The sequence below is a fragment of the Phanerochaete carnosa genome, assembly GCF_000300595.1.
Source record: "Phanerochaete carnosa HHB-10118-sp unplaced genomic scaffold PHACAscaffold_14, whole genome shotgun sequence".
Lineage (NCBI taxonomy): Eukaryota > Fungi > Basidiomycota > Agaricomycetes > Polyporales > Phanerochaetaceae > Phanerochaete > Phanerochaete carnosa.
Window position 1 is genome coordinate 444,185 of NW_006767641.1, and position 20,579 is coordinate 464,763.

The following is a 20,579-nucleotide window of genomic DNA, read 5'->3' on the forward strand; positions in this document are numbered from 1 at the left end:
AGATTTTGTGCATAATCGTGGGTTTGTCTGGCACTACCTCGTCATACGTGTCTGCGGGACGACCACAGCACTTAACAACGCCCTTCCACTATGAAACTGAAGGAGATACGCAGGACGTCGACCTTTGCATGGTTGCCGTCTCCGTCGCTACCGCTTCTGGCGACGGGAACAGTGGCTGGAGCGCTAGACGAGTCGTTTAGTAACAATGGCCAGCTCGAAATATGGGAGCCCGACTTTCTGGACAAGAACGAGTACGAGCTTGGAGGCGAAGGTCAGCCCGGTGCTAAAGCGCACGTGACGACGAGCTCAAGATTCAATCGCCTCGCTTGGGGCTATACCGATGGTGGGCGCGACCGCGGTGTCATCGTGGCGGGCATGGAGAACGGAGAGCTGGACATCTGGGATCCTTCTAAGATTCTCGCGCAAGCGGAGTATGTCCTTTGCGATTTATTGCTAAGTCTATCTTACACGTATTCTAAGTGTTTCAGAATCGCTCGTGCTCCGCAACAAGGCGCATACAGGCCCAGTGCGCGGGCTTGACTTCAATCCCATCCAGACCAACCTCGTCGGGTCAGGTGCAGTCAATGGAGAGGTCCGTTACGTAGTAGAATGCTTCGCCAAATTATTAACTGTCTTGTAGATCTACATCTGGGACTTGAAAGATCCTAGTAAACCCTACTCTCCAGGGACGCGTAGTACAAAGCTCGATGAAATCACGTCACTAGCCTGGAACCACCATGTTCAATATGCGCTCGCGGTCTCCAGCAGCACGGGATACACTGTGGTTTGGGATCTGCGGGGTAAGAGAGAGGTTGCCGCCCTAGCTTATGGAGGTGGTGCGGGTGCCCAAGCAGGTGTGCAAGGCTTCGGAGCAGGTCTTGCTGTCGGAGGCAGACGCGGAATGAGCGATGTTGCTTGGCACCCAGACAACGTGCGTTGGCTAATATAGCTGCCTGAACACTTACTTACATGCGTGATCAGGCGACGCGTCTCGTCATGTCCTCGGAAGATGACACGTCACCCGTGATCATGGTCTGGGATCTTCGTAATGCGCGTGCTCCAGAGAAGGTACGGTTCGGAGTGTTGCGCGACATCACGCGATATCTAATGCACTCCGTCCTAGATCTTGACCGGACACGAGAAAGGCGTCCTTTCGCTCTCATGGTGCAAGCAAGATCCTGATTAATTACTCTCATGTGGCAAGGACAATCGTGCTTTGTGCTGGAATCCTCAGACATCAGAAATAATCGGCGAGCTCCCCTCTGCAGACAACTGGGCCTTCCAGGTCGACTGGTGTCCGCGCAACCCCGACTTTTTCGCCACCGCCTTCTTCGATGGCACCATCGGGATTCACTCAACCCAGTCCACCAATGAGCACACCGAGCCTTCTGCGCCGATTGCGACAGACGCGACAGACATCTTTGACTCTGCGGGGTTCTCGCGAGCAAATCAAGCCACGCTTTCCCTCAAGCAGCCGCCGAAGTGGCTCCGTCGCCCAACTTCTGCTTCTTTCGGCTACAGTGGCAAGCTCGTCAGCGTTTCGAATCTGCCTGGTGCCTCCGGCAAACATCAAAGCGGGGTCGTGCACATCAGAAAAGTCTCCACTGAACCCGCCGTCGTTCAGCGCGTCGAGAAGCTCCAGTCTGCGATCGAGAGCGACGGGCTCGACGCTCTTGCCGCTGAGAAGAGCGCGCAGGAGCCTCACGAGATCTCTGCGGGACGGAAGGCACTGTTTAGCCTCTTCAAGGCCAACTCTCGCGACGAGCTGATAACCCTCTTGGGCTTCTCAAAGCAAGAAATCAAAGCCCGTGTGGCTGAGGCTGTCGAGAAGTTGAAGGCGTCTACGGCAAGTGAAGCGGCGCCTGCTGAGAAGGACGTGACGGAAACCGACTTTGGCCCTCGCGAACCTGTTGTCTCCTTCGCAGAACCCGAGCGTGAGCCTACCCCGGAGGAGGCTGACGAAGCTGAAGAGAGCGACCTCAACGCACTGGCTGCGGAGACGACCCCGTCGGAAGTGAGCACCGGCGCAGCATCAGATGCCACCCACCATGCCGACGGCGAGTCTACCACGACCGCCCCTAGCTTGTTTGGTGATGAAATTGCGGGCACGCCTCAAACAGATGCTGCTGCAGACTTTTTCGGCAGCATCGGCACCTCGCGGTCGGACGAGCCGCATGTCGATATACCTCATCATAACTACCCAGTCGACTCGTCTGTCGCTGCCGCTATCGGCTCTCGCCCATCGTCAGTAGCTTCTGATACCTTGAAAAACAACATCTTCAGGATCTACCCGACCGATGAGTCTGAGACCGACCGTCTGGTAACCAAGGCGCTCGTTCTCGGCGACTTTGAGTCTGCTGTGTCGCTCTGCTTATCAGTGATGGGAGGGTCAGACTGACCCAGGGTCAGTGGGGGTCAGAAGTGACTGACCGGTCAGGTCAACCGGCCGCCAGTTGACGGGTCAGTAGGGTCAGGCGCCCAAAATAGCCGCTGAGCGTCCATTAACAACCAGGCTGCTCGAGGCTGCTCGATGCCGTCGGGGTCGGCGCAGACTCAAGGGAGCAGGTAATGATGGCAACAACAGTCTCAACGCTACGTACTCCTGACAACAAAATATATTTTGATTTTTCTTCACACTGCTGCTCTCGTGTCTAGAGTGCAGCTTCGACGGCGATACCGCTACCTAGCGTGCTACGAAACAACCTAGCGGATCTCAGGGAGCTTGATGAATGTTATTCAGTGACAAGGAATTTATGCCAGGCCCGCGAGAAATGAAGTTTCCTCGCTGCCATCTTCGAGGGCTATAACATTGACGATGACCTCACATAAACGGCCTGACAAATCAAGCCCGACCTCGGCAATAGCCGACTGACCGGTCAACGATTGACTGACCCGACTGACCCCTTTGGGTCAGACCGGTCAGACCCAGGGTCAGTCCCAACACTGCTGCTTATCATGCGAGCGTTTTGCGGATGCGATTTTTCTTGCAGTCCCTGAACTCCTCCAACGAACGCAAAAGGCCTACTTTGAGCGTCGAACCGCCGAGCTTCCCTACCTGCGTCTATTCCAGTCTATCGTCACTGACGACCTCGAAGACATCGTTCAGAATGCCGACTTACAAGAGTGGCAGGAAATCTTCGTAGTGCTATGTACCTTCGCCAGCCAGGACGACTTCGCGAACCTGGCCGAACAGCTGGGTCAGCGCCTCGAATTCCAGGCGAGTCTTGCCAAAACGTCTACTGCGCCTGACGCTGTAGAACGCGCACTCGAGTTCCGCAAGAACGCTACCTTGACATACTTGGCTGCTGGTAGGCTGGAGAGACTTGTCAACATCTGGATCGAAGAGTTGGCTGAAGAGGAAGCGTATTCTCTTGAAGAGAAGGAAAGCCTCCATGGATCGCGATATACCGCACACGCATTCGCGCTACAGACCTTCATCGAGAAGGTCACCGTGTTCCGCAGGGCCATCAAATATGAAGACACAGATCTTTCTCAGCATGCCAGCCCCGAAGAGGAAGAGGCGAGAACGTATAAGCTCGCTGCTCTCTACGACCGCTACTTTGAATACGCTGATCTCTTGGCTGCGCAAGGTCTCGTCAAAGGGGCCCTGTCGTTCCTCAAGTTAACTCCTTCTGGTTACCACGGCTCTCCTGGTAGTCATCTCGACTTCACTGAAGGACGTAGACGACTTCAGATTGCCGCTGGTTCTAGTGCGGCTCCGAGTAGCTCTACCATTGCCAACCCTTCAACCGTTCCTATCAAGGCAGCGCCCATCTCCTCTAGCACATCCGTGTACGGATTTGGTTCATCCTATGGTGCGCCGGCCCAGGTCCAGCAGACTTTCGTGTCCCAGTCGCTCGCTCCCATGCAGGCACCCTCGACGTACGGCCCCTATGGTGGAGCTCCTGCGTATGCTCTTCCTGCTACTCAATATGGCGCACGACCTGTCGCGCCGGGCCAGTCAGGTCACCAGCCACCAGCACCGTCCGGATACCCGTCCGGACCATATGGCCAACCGGCCGTGCCCAATCAGCAGCCTGCTATGCCTCCCCCACCCCGCCGTAGCACTCCATCAGCTCCTTTAGCCCCTCCGCCGAAGGGTCCTGTCATCAAGCGCGACAACGGTGGATGGAACGACGTGCCTGCTCACGTTACCGCGCGCCGTACGCCTGCGAACGCGAATACAAACGCCAGTAAGCCTTCGGCAATCATATCCCCCTTCCCTAATGCGCCATCGCAGGGCATTATGCCCCCCACCCCAACACATGGACAGCCACCGACAGCATTGCCGCCACCGCCACGCCCAGGCAGCGTGCAGCAGAGACCGCCGCCGCCACCACAAGGCCAGCGTATGCCTCCCCCTCCTCAACAAGCACCTGGACCATACCCTCCGCATGGTGCTCCGTCGCAGGGACCCCCACAGGGCACGGCTCCCCCGCCGTCGCACATGATGTCGCCATCGCAGGGCCTTGGGCTCAGTCGAGGCCCGTCATCGCAGGGGCAATTTACCATGCCTCCGCCTCGCGGCCACGTGTCCCACCAGACGCCCCCTGCGGCTCCAACACATCTTCCGCCTGGGCCGCCGCCGATGCGTGGCACGCCTTCACCCGCGCTCACACGCGGAACGCCGCCACCGCAGCAGCCGGGTGTGTATACGCCTCCACCCCCTCAGCAAGGCGGGTATGCTCCGCCGCCCCCGCAGGGAGGCTTTGCGCTACCGCCGCAACAGGGTTCGTTCGCGCCTCCGCCTCCTGGTGGCGCCGCGAGGCTCGGTATGCCACCTGCTGGTGCTCCCTCGATGGCGCCTCCTCCTGGGTCCGGACAACTCGCCCCTTCCGCGCCGCCGAAGGCGAAGCCGGGCCCACCGCAGCCGAGATATCGTATGTGTTCATTTGTCCAAGCACTTTAAGACGTTGAGCTGATAGTGCCAACAGCTCCCGGCGATAGGAGCCACATCCCAGATCACCTGAGGCCGATCTTCAACATCATCTCCCAACAGCTCGAGATCGTCAAACAAACGACTCCAGTAAGTTTTATCACGGTCGGTGTGCAAGTTGAAGTTAATTATGAGCCTCCAAGCCTCAGCAAAAGCGTCTCGCTGATGACCTCGAACGTCGCATTAACCCGCTGTTCGACGCTCTCAATTGCGAAATGCTGTCGAAACCGGTCTGCGATCAGCTCTTAGAGCTAACACGCGGTATGTCCTGTTACCGTCTCATTTCCCTCTGCCCTTGCTCACGCGTACTTTCACAGCTATGGAAGCTCGAGATCGCGAGTCCGCACTTGCGATCCACATCGACCTCCTCAGGACTGGTTCTATGACAGATGATATTGGTTTGTGGATGGCTGGTGTGAAGCAGCTTATCATGCAACTGTACGACCCTCGACAAGCGTTCGAAACGGCCCTCTAGTCTATCTCCAGGAGATCATATAAATGTTTTTAGTGTTATTCCTTTCGTAGAGTCTGGACTCGAAAAAGGGTAGAGTTCTGAAATATTGAATTGAGCGGTCTTGTTCTCTAATTTACACGGTGTGAATGAACTCCTATGAAGTCGACATTGGGATATCTTTATCGCGAGTTTGTACACCACGCTGCCGTATGTGATTTTTCTTCCGCGCCTGCTCCTGTACTGCAATTCCTTCCTTTCGCCACTGCGCACGCTCCCACTCATCATACTCCTCTCGCGCGTCGATCCAGCGCTCCTGGACGTCGCGCACGTCGCTGCGTGGTCCAGGCATCGGGCCTATAGCGCTCGACATGAGGCTAAACATGTTCGGCCTCTGCGTCGGCGGAGCACCAGTATTGTTCACTGCACCCTGCGGAACCCGTGCGTCTGGTGGCGGAACGAAGACGCAGCCAGTCGCTTTATCTATAATGCGCATCAGGTGGAGCATGGACTCTTTGTCCTGTACAAGTGTTAGCGCAGTGTAGGGCATGAGAATAGGGATGTACAGACCTCGACCGCAAGTGTCTCGAAGCCGACGAGGCCGAAATCTTCTACAAGAGAGCATATAGCCATATTTAATTCTTTGTATCGCGGAGATGTGGCGGTAAGTGCATTCTCCAGGTATGCCAGGTCCTGAACCTCGGTATAGAAGTCGAGGTTGAAGTCTATAGAACGATGTCAGCGTGGAGCACGTGGCGGGGAACGACGGCTAGAGCGCACCGAGCTCGCCGTATTGCGCAATCAGGTCTATCTTCGAGAGCACGTTGACATGCGGAAGCTCGAGGTGTAGCATTGCGCGTAGCGAGAGCATGAGCACAGAAACAAACTTTGAGGCGTCCGTCACGTAGTGTGCGTCGCATAAATGTACGGCAGCTAGCTAGGGTACGGCTTGGTCAGTCTAAGCTTCCATCGGAATGTACGCATGACGCACCCTAAACCCGTTCTTGGTCAGCCGGCGTATTATACGCCGCACACTTTCGTGGTTCGTGCTGATTTCGACCTGGCCTGGAAGGTCGAAGAGAACGTAGGCGTCGTCGCTGAGCTTCTTCAGTCGGTCCTCGAGCCAATCATAGTTTGCCTCAAGATACTCCATGCAATACAGCATTCCTTCGTTCGGACCCAGGCCGTGCTCTTGCATGACAGCATCAAGCGTGACGAGGGACGAAATGTCTATTGCGCAGGGGTACGGGATACTATCATTTGCAGGGTCGAGGTTGACAATGGCAATGGGCCTGTTGAGTGCGTTGAATAGCTGGTTCTTTCCGTAGCAGTACGTAGACTTGCCGCTGCCTGGAGCACCACAGACGACTTCGCCAAAAGGCATGATGGAAGCGAAGGTCAGAGTTAAGGCGCCCGACGATGCGGTCATTACGCATGTATTCAAGCTTATAGCACTTTGCAAGCAAAGCAGCATTCCATCAAGGGTAAAGGTGAAATTTAACGTGGAAGTCACAAGCTGTATGGTACAAACAGTACAATTTTATGCAAGAGAGTATCGACGTGCAGAGGACACGAGATAAGTACGAAGCATCGGCGGAGTCGCAGGTCATTTTCCGTCAAGAGCTCTTGGGAAGCCAGAGTCATAGCAGTCTACAACAGTGCTGAGAGTGAGACTGGTACGGTGTTACACGGTGCATACTGCGACAACGAGCTATTCCTCGCGTGCGTCGCTTGAGGTTCCAGTATCTGGTCGTGCATTCGCGCCGGACGCGTTTGACTGATTCTGGGGCTTCAGAGTGGTATGCTAGGTCATCCCACGCTGTACAAGAATTCGGAGCGTACCTGACGCAGCTTTGCGAGATGAATCTTGAGAGTCTCCGCATAGTTCTCAAAGCCCAGAGTGAGCATGGCCCAGAGAGTCTCCTCCCCACCAATGGTCTTGCGCTTCTCCATTTGACACTTCTCGGCCGCCTCGGAAGTGATGAAGCTGATGAACTCGGAGACGCATTCTTGCACACACTCCTTGGCCTCCTTCGAGATTTTGGCAGTGCCGGGCACAGATGCCTTCATGATGCGGGAGACGTTTGCTATCTGTTTGAACCGGCCATCAGCTTAGCAGTTGACCAATCTTGAGGCAAGTACCTCACTGGCAAGAAACGGTCTTGCTCTCGGTATTCACCCACCTCCTGCTCTGTGATCGGTGCCGGCTCGACGTCCCGGGCTGGCTCGGGAGCTGTGCCGGAGCCACCGTCCTGCGGTGCAATATTCTGAGGTGCAATATTTTGAGGTGCGATTGGTGTAGTCTGATAGTCTGACATGGTAGGTTTGGGTCGTGTGGAGGAGCTTGTCAAACGGCGAGCGAGATGGGCGTGCACTTCCCTGACGTGTCTGCACGTCAATTGACCGGTATATTCTGGCGAAATATCCATCAGTACATCCGTACTTACCTTAGAGAGAAGGGGCTGAGTCAAGAACTGACCTCCCCGGAGCGCCTGGTCTTTAAAGCGCTACGTCGCCCTCGGTTATTACCATACCATTGTCTACGATAAATCGACTTGCTACTTCAGCTCCACAAAACGCAGGACGTGAACGCGTGAACGACCATGTCCCAGTATCCAGACGAAGAGCTCCCCACAGAAACGTGGTCCTTGCAAGAATTCGTCAACTACGCGGAAGCCATCATCCACCAGGGAGCGGCGACGCGGGCTATTCCAGCCTTCGTGAAGTTCGCTCTTGCCGGCAGAATATCCACAGCTCAAGGTGAAAAGCGAATCAATATCGATGTCTTCAAAGATTGCATATCACTCAGCGACCTCAGCAATATCACGCTCACTCGAGACTTTGACTCTCTCATCGGTGTTACAACCAACTTGCCCTTCCGAATACCTCTCGCTGTCTACCCCGCCGCGCCATTCAGGGATAGTCTAGCAAAGTCCAACCATCTGAAAAAGTTCATACATTTATCGGTGAGCAGTTCAATATGCCGTGAGGTGACTAAAGCCATCTGATAACATGCCTAGCAATGGGATCGCCCAATGAAGGTGGACCTACACAAGATCCCCAACATCTGTCTTTCCACAGCCGAACTGCGTCAGAAGACTCTGGTCTTCTTCCCTCACATGTACCAGCGTGGAGAAGACCAGCGGGTCACCAGTGAGGAATTGGAGATGTTCTACGACAATTGCCTTAGGCCTGCGGTTGCAACTGTGCTCCCCCAGTCCATTTCTCACTGGCCGGTTAACTATCGTGCATGCCTTATGTCCATGAGAGACGAAAGACAACAATTTCACTTCAGCAGACACGACATCCCCCCTCATCTTCTTTCTGTCTTCTGTGATGCACTCAGGAACAATCTAGATCGCCACACATACTTCAAGAACAGCTTCTTTGTTCACGAGTGGCGAGGAACCAAATCAGCTACTTTACATTCCCCAGAAGATACAGATGCATGCGACCAGGCTTTAGAAGATACCTTCAAGATTATCGATAGGGATAACATGTTTCATGCCGAAAATGAATGGTATATCGATATCGGGCTGGAGATCCAATCGCCTGACTTAGTACTCCAGTGGAGAACAAGTTGCCACCAGGAGCTACTTCAGTATGCCCTTCCCCATGCAGCTCCCGAAAAGATTACCTCCACTGTTGACGGCTCTCGCTTCAAAAAGGATATTTCCTCCCTCCTGTATGATCTCTCTGGATTCCGTGTTGAAGTTCCAACTGTCGGAGCTGAGGACTATGTGCAGTATGTCAATGTCTACACAACAGACAAATCTGCCACATACCAGCTCCACCGAGGCTCATTCAGGCGACACAGAGCGGAAGACCTGTTGCCGCATCGCATGGGAGGGTTCCTTAAAGATATCGAGACTCTTGGTAACCTCTATGACACCTGTTCCGGAAATGGCGGTGTGAAACAGGAAGGAGCTGCTCGGTACGAGGTTAGGCTGAAGGCTATCCATCAAAGCCGGCACCCGGCGCATAAGTTAAGGGATATGCGTCGGGACTTAATCAATTCTGCAGTGGTTGGATTTGATCCCACAATTTGGTGGTAAGCAGATACTTCTAGGCTGAAGGTGAAATAATATTAAAAATGAATAGGAAATTCCGCTGGTGGAGGCTTGCGGCCGTCAAATACGTTTTCGAGGCTCTTACAGAAGCGTCACCACAGCTGCGGGTGTTACGGCCAGTGTTAGGAATGGGGGCTATTGCCATATGGATCAAGAACTCGCACATCTTCCGTCCCGGGGAGCAGAGCTGGGACAATGAAATTGTATCCGCTGCGGCCTTGTGGGAAGCCGAAGCCGAAGCCGACGACGATGAAAACTTGGCCGAATTGGACGAGATAGTAGCTGATGGTCGGATGGTCCCTACAATCGAACAGCGAGGACTTTACTTTGTCTCCGACGTGAGATACCGCCACGACGTATTCGCCCTTCCTGAACAGCGTACACTCAATGCAGCCAGTTACGCGCTCATCTATAACCGGCCCACCTTTCCAGAACTCGAGCTCTTATTCATGCAAAGCAGCGAGAAAGCTAAGCGTAAGCTCTCAGGTCCGACGAGGAAGCGGCGAAAGGTACCATCTGGCCCGCCGCGGCATTCACCAGAACGCGACATTGACTTCGGACTGGCCGATGCTGGCGTCAGTCTGCGACCTCTTCTTACTATGAGCGAACTACCCCACGAACATGGAGATGCGGGAGATGTTGATCGCGAAGTCAACGGCATTTGGCACGATTTTCTGCGAGATATCGTTGCAGTTATCCCGCGGAGCAAGAAAGAAAACTACTGCACGCTCCCACACGAGGAACAAAATCAGGCAACAGAGAACCTGTATCAATCGTCTCAGCTGCCGTTCCGTTGCGCCATAGTGAAGACTGCATCCCCTTCAACCTGGGAGACCACCTTTTTTAACCGATTTTTCCCAACCACCGATATGCAGAAACAACGGCCGAAGACCACTTACCATTATGGCTCGTGCAGTTACTGGACGCGATGGCTGGTCCTCACGGCCAAAGTGAGAATAGGCGGCCAAAAAACTATACGTGGAAAACTGCTCGTTCAGTTCCGTGAGCTGACATGGCTGCCATGGTCATCCAGTGACCGTATTTGGGCAACAGGGAGTTCCGACAAGGGGACATATATCAAGCTTCCGGAAGGGTACAGAGATATCTGTCCCAAGATAGCTATTAATGAGCGCAGAGAGGCAAACCTTGCGAATATTACCTTGTAGTCTACATGGTCGACAAAGGCACTTTTACTACTACGATTGGTATGCATAATCCATCGGTGAATCGCAAGGGTGTATTTCTCCAGCCCACCTGGAACGTGTGCCTCTCACCCGCACGTATTTGCGAGGTGGCGAACCCTGTCAATCGCAGGGGTGTATTTCGCCAGGGCATCGGCAGTATCAGAGGCCTATGGAGGTTAGCCTTGGAACGCTGTCATCTCGTCGTCAGCTCGGTATCGAACAAAGAGCATAGGACGGGATATCGTTATCGCGGCCACAGACCTGGGCGTGGGGTTCATTGTAGAGGAAAGAATGCTGAAGCCGGTATCACAGACGCGGGTGAACTTGCGCCGCCGCATCAATTTCATGCTGTCTGATACCTCAACGAAAATCGTCCCGAGAAAGTGGAGGTCAACGTCGATAACCAACAGCAGACACCTTGCGTACCTTGGTAGAACAGCCCCGGTAGCTACCGCCTTTGCCGGCCAATTGTTCATCGCACCACGCGCAGCTGTCGGTCTCGGCATTCAGCGTGACGATATGGGCCGCTCCACTTCGCTTTGCTTCGCGCAGATTCTTTCCCTGGCAGGTACGGCGGACCCTACAGCGCATGTCGGAAGTGGCTCGCCAAGGCAGATAAGGCCAGCGTCAACTTCAGGCGCATGATGTCGAGCGACACCAGCAGTGACGCTTTGGCACTGTAGATCGCAATCGCACACTCGTCGCGTTCCTCCTAGCTGCAGGCAACAGAGCAGAGGCCCTGGCGGAGGCTGAGAACCTCCAAGCGCGAGTGTTCACTCGGCTCGCTCGGGATCCCGGGCGAATCGAGCACGACCTCGACTTCGACCCGCTCGATGGCAACTTTCCAGCGACACCGACGCCCGGGGTGCACTTCCTCGGCGGAGAACGCTCAAAGAGCTCGAAGCTTGAAGCCCGCAGAGAGTACGCCCCCCGCCCTGCGACCGTGACGGCGTCGGCGGTCTGTTTGGGCTCTGGGGTCGTAGGTGTAGCACGCCAAATGTCGGCGCCGCAAAGCCGCTGCGCATGGACGTCTCCTCGCGTCTTCCTCGGACAGGTAAGCTGGCCGGATTAAGGCGAAGTTGTCGAGTAGACTCTGCTCGAGCGCGCCCGTCAGGGCCAGGAGGTCTTTCCAAATCTCAGGATTGTACGGAACATATGACGTTGCCGAACGAATCAATCTGCGGAGCGCGTCAGTGAATGCAAGATGCGACAGGCACGCGTCCACCACCTACTGCGCCTGGATGACCGTGCTTTCGAGACCATGTTCGTGCCCATCGCGTCGTCAATGCGTGCTGTGAAACGAATATACAGCGTGCGGCCGGCCATGGCACGCTTGACGCTCTAGAGTTTGGCGAAGCGAGAGGCCCTCGGGGCTCTCGAAGATCGTATTCGTACCCATCGCGTCGCCAGTGCGGGTCGTTGAACCGAACGCGCAACGTGCGACCGGCCATGGCACACTTGACGCTCTGGAGCGTAGCGAAGCGGGAGGGTAGACTCGAAGGCCTCCTTGGCAATGGCATGGCCCTCAGAGTTCTCGATCCATACGCGAGCGGCGGCGGCCTGCACATTGTTCGGGAGGTCGATGGCAGGTTCGCGGATCATGCCATCGTAGGTGACAATGGTAGTGTCACCTTCGCCGGAATTGAGCGCCTTGCATCCGTGCGAGGTCGAAGCAGCGAGTGCGCCCTCGGCGGTGGCCATGAGAACGGGATGCCTTTCGCCGTTGACCTTCAGAGGGCCAGCAATACCAAGTGAGATGCGCATGTAACCGATGATGTGGAGACATTCGACTGCTCAAGTGTCTTGGTCCTCGAAGCACGAGCTGTTGCTAGGTCACTACGAGTTATCTTTGAGTAATAAATCTGCGTGCTTACAGATCAGTGCACGACGGATCGTGATCACCCTGTCGAAATCCCCAAGCATCTTCTCAAGTGCGTGAGCGGCGATCTTGCCATTATGGACCAGAAGGATTACCTCTTCGTCCATAAGCAGCGATAGGCTCGTAAATGCTGGGCGAGAACCGTCCTCGAATATGATGATGATTTCGTCGAGCGGTCGGGTCAGGTCGGGTCGTTGCGGGCACGCTCGGCACAGGCTACAGCTTCGATAAGGAAATGCTCCCTCTCAAGCTTCGCGACGACAGTGATGAGATCAACTGGGATGTTGAGGATTGATAGCTTGTGCTCCCTGGCAGGACCGTCGAGAAGAGCAGAGGGAGAATCAAGCTCGAGCACCGGGGTAGATGGGGTGGTGACAACGAGCCCAATGCTCAGCATGATGATGGCGGGCCTCGGGAACTCGCAAACTTTCTCGACATCCTTCTCAGGTACGCGCGCACGAGGGCGAGGCGTACACTGCCACGAACAACCGGGAGCCGACACCAGCGGCAATGTCCTTCAGTAAGAAGCCGCTGGGGGCAACGCTGATGCCGAGGAGAACGACAGTCCACTTGGACACGACTGGATGGCCGACCAAGGTGGACCAGCCGGACATGAAGTTCCCAATGATTTCGCCAGCGTTGGCCGTCCATGCGTCAGCACTAGTATAGCCGGAGAGCACACTGGAAGTGGAAGCGACAGGATGCACCTGTGTAGCTGCTGGGATAGCACGAACGTGGGTGGAGAGTGCAATCTTCACACCATTCGAAGCGTCGTTGACGACGATGATTGTTTCCAGTTCGGCCAGAGCGGAGAGGACGGTGGCAGCCTGGGGAGAGGTGAAATCGACACGCAGAGGGGGACAGAGCGGTCCCAATTAATGCGGGGAGTGCGCTTGTGGCGGCGTGCAAGAGCTGTTGCTGGGGAGAGTGTCATGCAGAAGTTAGTGATGTGTAGGGTGAGGAAGGCCGCTGGCTGTGGTACACATTCGTCAGTGTCCTCTAATCGTAGAAGAGTTTGTACGCACACAATGAGAAGCTTCAGCCCAACGACCGGATCCACCTCAAACTCCTATGGAGAGCTAGATAGGCTAGATAGGTGCGAGCTGAAAGAGCTCACGCTCGAGAGCTGTTCTCGCTGCTGCCGTTGTTCGACCCGTTGTCGTTCGAAGACGTGTTGAGCGCAAAGGGACGCGACTGTGCGCTCTCGAATGGCCGTGCGAGGATGACGGCGGCTCGGAGGGCATCGAGTCGATCGCGGGAATGGTACTGCTGAAGTGCGCGTGGTGAACTAATGCAGGGGATGCGTTGGCGTGTGCAGTGGCATCGGCGGGAGTGAGAACGCAGATGCTCCGCCCGCACCAGGGTAGCTCCCATGGCTCGAACTAGGTGGTGATGCATCGATGGTGGCTCGTCGGGGTCGAGATATCAAAGAGAAACATTAATTGTGTGCTGTCGAGGGCCGGTAGTCTTTTTTATATATATAAAATCCACGTTCTTTTAGTGCGTACGACCTGGTACATGAGCACCTAATAAATACATACCGAACCAACTAGACCGAACAAGGCGAGCGAGGGGAAAAAGAAAGGAGGGAAGAAGAGGGGCAGAGAAGACGAAATATTCTAACGTGCGAGATAGCAGGCGTCCCAATTGGGTCACCCCTCCGGCGCGCCCGACGTGCCGCGTCGCTGACGTTCCCTTGCCTTGGCCGCAGGGAGCCCGAATTCTGCGAGGGTCGTCTCATCAATTTCAAACAATTCACCCACCGCCTCCGCCGCCTCGATGGCGTACGATTCGGTGAACGAGGCGGGATCTACACCCGGGTGCGTGGCAACCCACATCTCGTACGCTTTCTTGCGCTGCACTGTGTGCAGGTCAGCTTTGAGGAGCGCCAGTGAGTCCTCCTCGCCCTGTTCCCTATCTGCCAACGCCTGGTCGACCAGCTCCAGCCAGGTGAAAGTCCCCACCACAGGGTTGAGCCGCAAGAACTCGGCGACATCATCAAGGTCAATCGGGGTCTCCCTCCAGTCCTGCAGGAAGTGTTCGAGCGAGCTCATGCCCGGCGGGGTGGGAGGGAGGAGGTTCAGGGCTCTCAGGACGTTTCGTTCGCCCCGACGCCGCCGCCGGCTTGTGCTTCTTAATCCAGAGATCGCAGTCAAACCAGATGTGGTCCCGAGTCTCGACATCGGCCATCCCACACCAGCATCGCCGGTTCCCATCGAAATTGAAACGCTCACGGAAAGCCCCATGGGGGAAGTGCCCACTGGTGAACCGAACCAGCCGTGCCAGGTAAGTTGGGCAGCGTCCCGCCGTCCACAAGAACCAGTTTGCTGACGTGTGCTTGCACCGTTCGAAGTCAGCATCTCGCACCAGGCTGTTACGCCCTCGGTAGGCCGGCCTCTGCATATCCTTCCGCCAAGCTGCATACGCGTCCGCCGTGATACACTGCCTCGCGTACGCGAAGGATATCTCACCCGACGGTTCGGCTGCTCCAAGGCCGGCGTCCTTGTCGACGACCGTATTCCAGTACACGCCGCGGTGACCTGAACACCACCACACGTGGATCCGATGCTCGGGCGAGCGGGCCAGCCATGGGCGGACCGACTGGCAAGCCGCGACTGACAGCATCTGCGCAGGACCGGTTCCCGCGGCCAGAAAGGACGTGAGTGCAGCCCTGTTGTCTGCAAAGACATGGATGTCCGACACTGACTCTGGCAGGTCACGCGAGGGCCGGTAGTCGTCGTGTGGACTGACAGGACTTTCACTTTCTCGCCCGGCTTCCCTGCTCCAAACACAGCCCGGCAGAGTCTGAGATCACGAGATCACGCCAGATTCTGCGATTAGATAACTGATTAGATTCGAGCGCACCCCTGCGAATGCAAGAGCTGCCGGCGCAAGAGATCTAGGGCGAGCTCAAGTTTTTAAGCTGTGGTGCATCTTGGTGCATGTGTCCGATCCCAGCCCCTAGCTCGCCACGCTGCTCTCTTTCTTTCACGCAATTGCCACCTGTCACATGCCTTGAATGCCTCCATCCGCCTTTCCACTTCTTTCTGCAACAAGGCAAGCCTCGACCTCGGGCTCCCAGTAGTCATCATTCATCGGTTTGCGCTACGTGTAGGTGTACCGGCCAATCAGATTCCCGCAAGGATGCTACCACTACAGCGTCTTCCTTCTCGAGAGACGGAGGGTTGATTATTACTATTATCTTCTCTCTCAACTGGGCTGCGTTCAATAGAGACTCAAGTCGTCGTACGACTGGCAAGGAACTGAGACACGGAAGCGATATTTATAAAGAAGGCATCAACTGTACGTACAGACTCGGAGACTACTAGTTTAATCGTCAGCTTTCGTGGCACCGTGCCTTCGATCCACACCCCAGGATTGCTGACAACCTCGTCTACATGGGAGAGAATCAGTCAGTGGTTCGCGTCGTATGTTTCCATCGCCACGCCGTGCCCGCTGAACACCTCCTGCCCAAAGGGCGCATAGCCGGTCTTGGAAAGGCAAACACAGTCATCCTCCGCCGCGGCAAAGTGGATCGCCGCTCTGGCCGGTAGAGACATGCGCTCAGGCAGTATCTCTGCGGCAAAGCCCTCGCACCAGCGTGTTGGCACCGCAAAGCCTCGACGTCTGAACGTCCCCACAGCGTCTTCTTCCGACAGGTAAGACGGCCGGAGCAAGACGAAGCTTTCGAGCAGGCTCTGCTCGAGCACGCCCGTCGACATCAGGCGCTCCTTCCAGATCTCGGAGTCGTACAAAAACTGACGCTGACGAACGAGTCGGTCTGCGAAACGCGTCAGTAACTGCGGGACGAGGTGGGCGCGCGTCCACCACGTGCATCTGGATGACTTCGTTCGCGTCTAGATCGCTCAATAATCTCCATTAGCCGAACGTCTTACCCGAGCTGTTGCTTCAGGGAGCCCAGGAACTCCTGGAAGTTCATCGGGGCCAGTACCTGCACGAACGAGATGCTGAGGAAGACGTAGGCGAAGATACGCCCGGGATGGTAGCTCGTGAGGTGTGAGATTGCCTTACAGCCCCTGTAATTGGCAGTTCAGTATCTGAGACCGCCACTACTGAGGAGAGACGAGACGAGCTCACCAGCCATGGCCGATAGCATCAACCTTGCCAAGCTTCGCGGCGTCCAAGACATCGGCAATTTCTCTCGATTTCAGACTCAGGACGTACGCCGCCGGGTTGATGGGCTTTTCGGTCTCGCCAATGCCGAGCATGCCGAGGGGAGCGCGCCGCAGCCTGTCCCTTAGACGAGATACGATGTGACGCCAGTCGCGAAACGTGGATGGGAAGCTATAACAGAACGGGAGGGTCGGCTTGGAAGACTGGGCGGGGGAGAAGTGCTCAGTGGGTTAGGCCACGGGAGATGATGAGGTCATTGCACAGCGATGCGCTCGTGGGATGATGATACCAATGGTAGAAAGAGGGTAGCAGACTGGGATTTGTGCGGCGCAATGGCCGGCACAACGAGACGATTTCAGACCAGCCACAACCTGACTTGAGACATCGCAGATGTACAGGCCATCGAAATAGTTTTCCTTCCATAGAAAATGTAGGAAGAGGCTACCAGCGGAATACATTAACACTCAGTGTGGACAGCGATGCAGCAGGATTCAGAGTACGTCGTCGCTGCAAAAGCCGCCGCATCTGAACGTCTCTACAAAGTGCTTCGCGTCTTCCTCGGACAGGTAGGCTGGCCAGAACGAGACGAAGTCGTCGAGCAGACTCTGCTCGAGCGTGCCCGTCAGGGCCAGGTGCTTCTTCCAGATCCCAGGGTTGCGCAAACATGACGCTGACGAACGAGTCGATCTGCGAAACGCGTCAGCGGTTGTAGGACAAGGTGTGCACGCGTCTGCCACCTACGTACGACCTCGTTCGCGTCTGATTTACCGAGAAATCTCAACTAGCCGAACGTCTCGTGCCCGAGAATCCAGGAATACTTGAAAGTCCATCGGGGGAAGCACTTGTGTGAAGGAGGTGGTGGGGAAGACGCAGCCGATGGTGCGCTCGTGATAATAGTTCGCGGGACGCGAGATCGCCTTGCAGCCCCTGCAATTGGCGGTTCAGCATCCGGGTTACCCCGCAGCGATGAGGAACAGGGTGAGCTCACCAGTCCTGGCCGATGCAAATAACCTTCTCGAGCTTCTCGGCGTCCAAGACATCGACAATGTCTCTCGACATCAAGCTCGGGAAGTACGCCACCGGGTCGGTAGGCTTGCCAGTCCCGCCATAGCTGAGCATGTTCAGGGCGAGCACGCTGTAGTCCTTGCCGTTCGGACGAGGCGCAATGTGCTGCCAGTCGCGAGACGTGGATAGGAAGCCATGACAGAACAGTAGGGTCAGCTTGGAGGGCTAGGCAGGGGAGAAATAGTACAGTAGTGGTATATCAGGCCGCGAGAGGTGACGGCGTCCTTGTATAGCGATGCGTCCACGGACTGGTGATATCGATGGTAGGAAGGGAGTAGCAGACTGGCTTGCGCATTTACGCACCACAATGCCCGGCGACCTGAATGAGAGCGATTTCTGACTAGCCGAAACCTGACCTGAAGTATCGCGGACAGGCCATCAGAATGGTTTTCTGTCTGTGGAAGAGGATGCAGAGGGATACATCAACGCTCAGCGTCACAGCAACAGTGCACTGAGTGCAGCAAGGTTCAGACTTACAGCGCCATATCGCAGTTGTCATTCTGGTTAGGGTCTGCGGCACCGGCGGCCAGCTCGGGCGGGCGTCCAACGCCGTTTCTGCAGTCTGCCGGACGCACTTCACGACCTCCATCCTCCACGCTCAGATTATGGCTCGTCGCTGTCTCAGATACTTCTCTGCTTGTATCTACTTGTTTTCTGTCATCTGTGCGCACTCTCTCAGGTCTCGGATAGCGTATCGAGGTAATGGCGGGCCTAGCTAAACCCTGACCGGACCTTGTGGTACGTTTGTTTTCATGCGCGATGCGGGCTTAACTTGACGCCTTAACAGAACCTACATTTCTCGACCTTGAGCGATGCGTATGCCACGCGGGTCCTTTGAGGGTGGATCAAAGCCATCGAAGTGGTGAGGAATCTCGAGGTGCGTCTCTCTGACTGCTGTGTCTCATATGACCTTGCTTATTGCAAGTTCAGCAGCCAGCGACCCAGTCGTCTGTTGGCAAAGCGACTAGTTCACTCGAACATACAAGCGTCTGCCGCATCTGACCCTCTGCTCGACGAACATTACACAAAGGCACATACGACAGGTCTTCCTAGAGTGTCTATCGGTGTTTTAGCTTGTTCACTGGTGACACACCCAGTACGCAGGTGAGTCCCGCTGTCGTATACACTACACGCACACTAAGCAAGCTCGGGTTTTTGCAGTGTAGGGCATGCTCACATGGTCCAGACTTTGGTGGCGCAAGCTTTGCGTTTTTCAACGTCGTCGCTGCATATCACAATCTTCATTCTGCCGCCTCGCCTGCGCCGTTTCATACCGGACCCTAGCAGACCTTCTCCCCTGTTTTCGCTGATTGCTCGAGCCCTGGCTCATCGCCCGCGTTCGTGGAGGCGCACCGCTGTCATCGAACATGACGTAGGAGCATCACAAGGTGCCCACATCGGCGACGTCTCACACTATCGTCTGTCCCGAATGCATCTGTATCGCTCAAGACCAGGCACGTCGAGGTACGACTGCACCGGCCGAAGAATTCGAAAAAGAAAGAGGAAAAACGATAAGGAGAAAGAGACGACCGTCTGATGTTGGAGCAGCATATGAGCGGGATGGGTTTTGGGACCTGGCGCGTGCGCGAATAACATACAAGTTACTGGACAGAGGCGACGTAGCAGAGAAACAGAACCGCGGGCACGCATGACCAACGAGACGTGTTCACCAGTTACTACGCAGACGCAGACGCGCCGCGATATTGATGTTGTCCGGAATCCACGATTACACGCATGACAAAAAATCAACGACTAACTCTATTCGACTGCGGGAAGTGAATCCGATTATTTTAAGTGGGAAATACCATGCATAAATCAACGTGGATACCATGTCTAAGAAAGGGAAAATCCACTGATTTTTCTCCCCGGAAATCCCACTACGTATGTCATTTTCCCACCGACGCCTCAGTGGGTCGCCTGTTGATCTAGTAAGTGGGCATTCTGCTGGTTACACCAACATCCACTGATTGTTAGTGGAATCGCCCACGATAAACCAGTGGCTGTGCCCACTGAGATCTCGAGGGTCTCACCGCAGTCCCACTGATTTTCAGTGTGTTACCCACTAGAATATGTTGGTAATTTACATTGATACTTCCAAGGAATCCTACTGATTCCTATTGGGCAGTTCACAAGTCTGGACAGACTTAGCATTTGATTGAGCTCGGATTTAGCGTTATTAGAATGAATGGTACAGTTATCCACCGCTCCTTGATACACCACCACTTCTTGATACAGCGTGCAGTTCAAAGCTTTCAAGGTGTCTTAAATGAGCAGAAAAATCATTGTATGCGTATTCCTTCTGGAACTCTTGCAGAGTGATGCTAGAACACGAGAGAACATGTATTTCATGCCGGAGGGCTGGAAAAGTATGTTTTCCCAATGTGATGGCATATTGATGGCGTTCTCAAAACTAAAGCCGCGAGTTAAACCACTTGGCAAATCCGCTGACACTTTTGAAGTGCATCTCTGAATGCGCGATACCCATTAGCAAGGGTAGAGATGTTGTCCAACTGAACTGCCAGCTCTTAGTGCATGGGACAGGAGTGGGCGCATTGTCAGGTAAAGTTGCCTAAAGCGGTTACTCATCAAGCCAGAAAAGGGTGTTTCAAGGAGTGGTGGTAGGGGCGATTGCCATCAAAAGTGTGGGATCTCTCTCATTCACAGATTTCTCCACTATTGGTCTCTGAAATATTCTAGAGTGTGTAGGAGATGTGCGGTATAAGTTATACGAAGTTCTAGCTCAATACACTCAGTGGAGCACAGCTAATAAGCACAGAGAATTTGACTGTATCAAGGAGCGGTGGATAACTGTATATCAAGAACGATACAAAGTGAATACGAACTTGTTACTTTGGAAATC

The 20,579-nt window shown here is 55.0% G+C and overlaps 8 protein-coding genes across 8 annotated transcripts; 2 read left to right on the plus strand and 6 right to left on the minus strand.

Annotated features, from left to right (window-relative positions):
- Positions 1–78: 78 nt before the first annotated feature.
- Positions 79–5,411, plus strand: PHACADRAFT_214425 (uncharacterized protein; the record flags this gene model as incomplete). Its single annotated transcript, XM_007402010.1, has 11 exons — positions 79–431; positions 481–592; positions 641–931; positions 982–1,068; positions 1,124–1,147; positions 1,205–2,377; positions 2,915–2,930; positions 2,991–4,880; positions 4,935–5,026; positions 5,080–5,197; positions 5,254–5,411. The coding sequence occupies exons 1-11, from the start codon at positions 91–93 to the stop codon at positions 5,409–5,411; spliced, it is 4,302 nt and encodes a 1,433-aa protein (XP_007402072.1). The 5' UTR covers positions 79–90.
- Positions 5,412–5,544: 133 nt separating this feature from the next.
- Positions 5,545–6,771, minus strand: PHACADRAFT_201728 (uncharacterized protein; the record flags this gene model as incomplete). The annotated part of the gene is made up of 4 exons (XM_007402011.1): positions 5,545–5,907; positions 5,958–6,112; positions 6,168–6,324; positions 6,379–6,771. 4 exons carry the CDS (start codon positions 6,769–6,771, stop codon positions 5,545–5,547), a joined length of 1,068 nt encoding a protein of 355 aa, XP_007402073.1.
- A 110-nt stretch (positions 6,772–6,881) lies between these two features.
- On the minus strand, positions 6,882–7,761 carry PHACADRAFT_265678 (uncharacterized protein). Its single transcript, XM_007402012.1, has one exon. It carries the CDS (start codon positions 7,455–7,457, stop codon positions 7,197–7,199), a length of 261 nt encoding a protein of 86 aa, XP_007402074.1. The 5' UTR covers positions 7,458–7,761; the 3' UTR covers positions 6,882–7,196.
- Positions 7,762–7,990: 229 nt separating this feature from the next.
- Positions 7,991–10,623, plus strand: PHACADRAFT_106888 (uncharacterized protein; the record flags this gene model as incomplete). The annotated part of the gene is made up of 3 exons (XM_007402013.1): positions 7,991–8,353; positions 8,408–8,966; positions 10,217–10,623. The coding sequence occupies 3 exons, from the start codon at positions 7,991–7,993 to the stop codon at positions 10,621–10,623; spliced, it is 1,329 nt and encodes a 442-aa protein (XP_007402075.1).
- Positions 10,624–11,814: 1,191 nt separating this feature from the next.
- PHACADRAFT_106956 (uncharacterized protein) lies at positions 11,815–12,426 on the minus strand (the record flags this gene model as incomplete). Its single annotated transcript, XM_007402014.1, has 2 exons — positions 11,815–11,980; positions 12,098–12,426. Coding segments are annotated over 2 exons (495 nt in total), but the record flags the coding sequence as incomplete, so codon positions are not given.
- A 1,121-nt stretch (positions 12,427–13,547) lies between these two features.
- On the minus strand, positions 13,548–13,874 carry PHACADRAFT_265679 (uncharacterized protein; the record flags this gene model as incomplete). Its single annotated transcript, XM_007402015.1, has 1 exon — positions 13,548–13,874. A coding segment is annotated over one exon (258 nt), but the record flags the coding sequence as incomplete, so codon positions are not given.
- Positions 13,875–15,933: 2,059 nt separating this feature from the next.
- PHACADRAFT_201733 (uncharacterized protein) lies at positions 15,934–16,749 on the minus strand (the record flags this gene model as incomplete). The annotated part of the gene is made up of 3 exons (XM_007402016.1): positions 15,934–16,357; positions 16,417–16,557; positions 16,619–16,749. 3 exons carry the CDS (start codon positions 16,747–16,749, stop codon positions 15,934–15,936), a joined length of 696 nt encoding a protein of 231 aa, XP_007402078.1.
- A 396-nt stretch (positions 16,750–17,145) lies between these two features.
- Positions 17,146–17,773, minus strand: PHACADRAFT_201734 (uncharacterized protein; the record flags this gene model as incomplete). Its single annotated transcript, XM_007402017.1, has 3 exons — positions 17,146–17,341; positions 17,423–17,581; positions 17,643–17,773. 3 exons carry the CDS (start codon positions 17,771–17,773, stop codon positions 17,146–17,148), a joined length of 486 nt encoding a protein of 161 aa, XP_007402079.1.
- Positions 17,774–20,579: the final 2,806 nt, after the last annotated feature.

Excerpts from the sequence above, each read along its gene's own strand:
- PHACADRAFT_265678 (XM_007402012.1), bottom strand. The coding sequence starts at position 7,457 with ATGAAGGCATCTGTGCCCGGCACTGCCAAAATCTCGAAGGAGGCCAAG.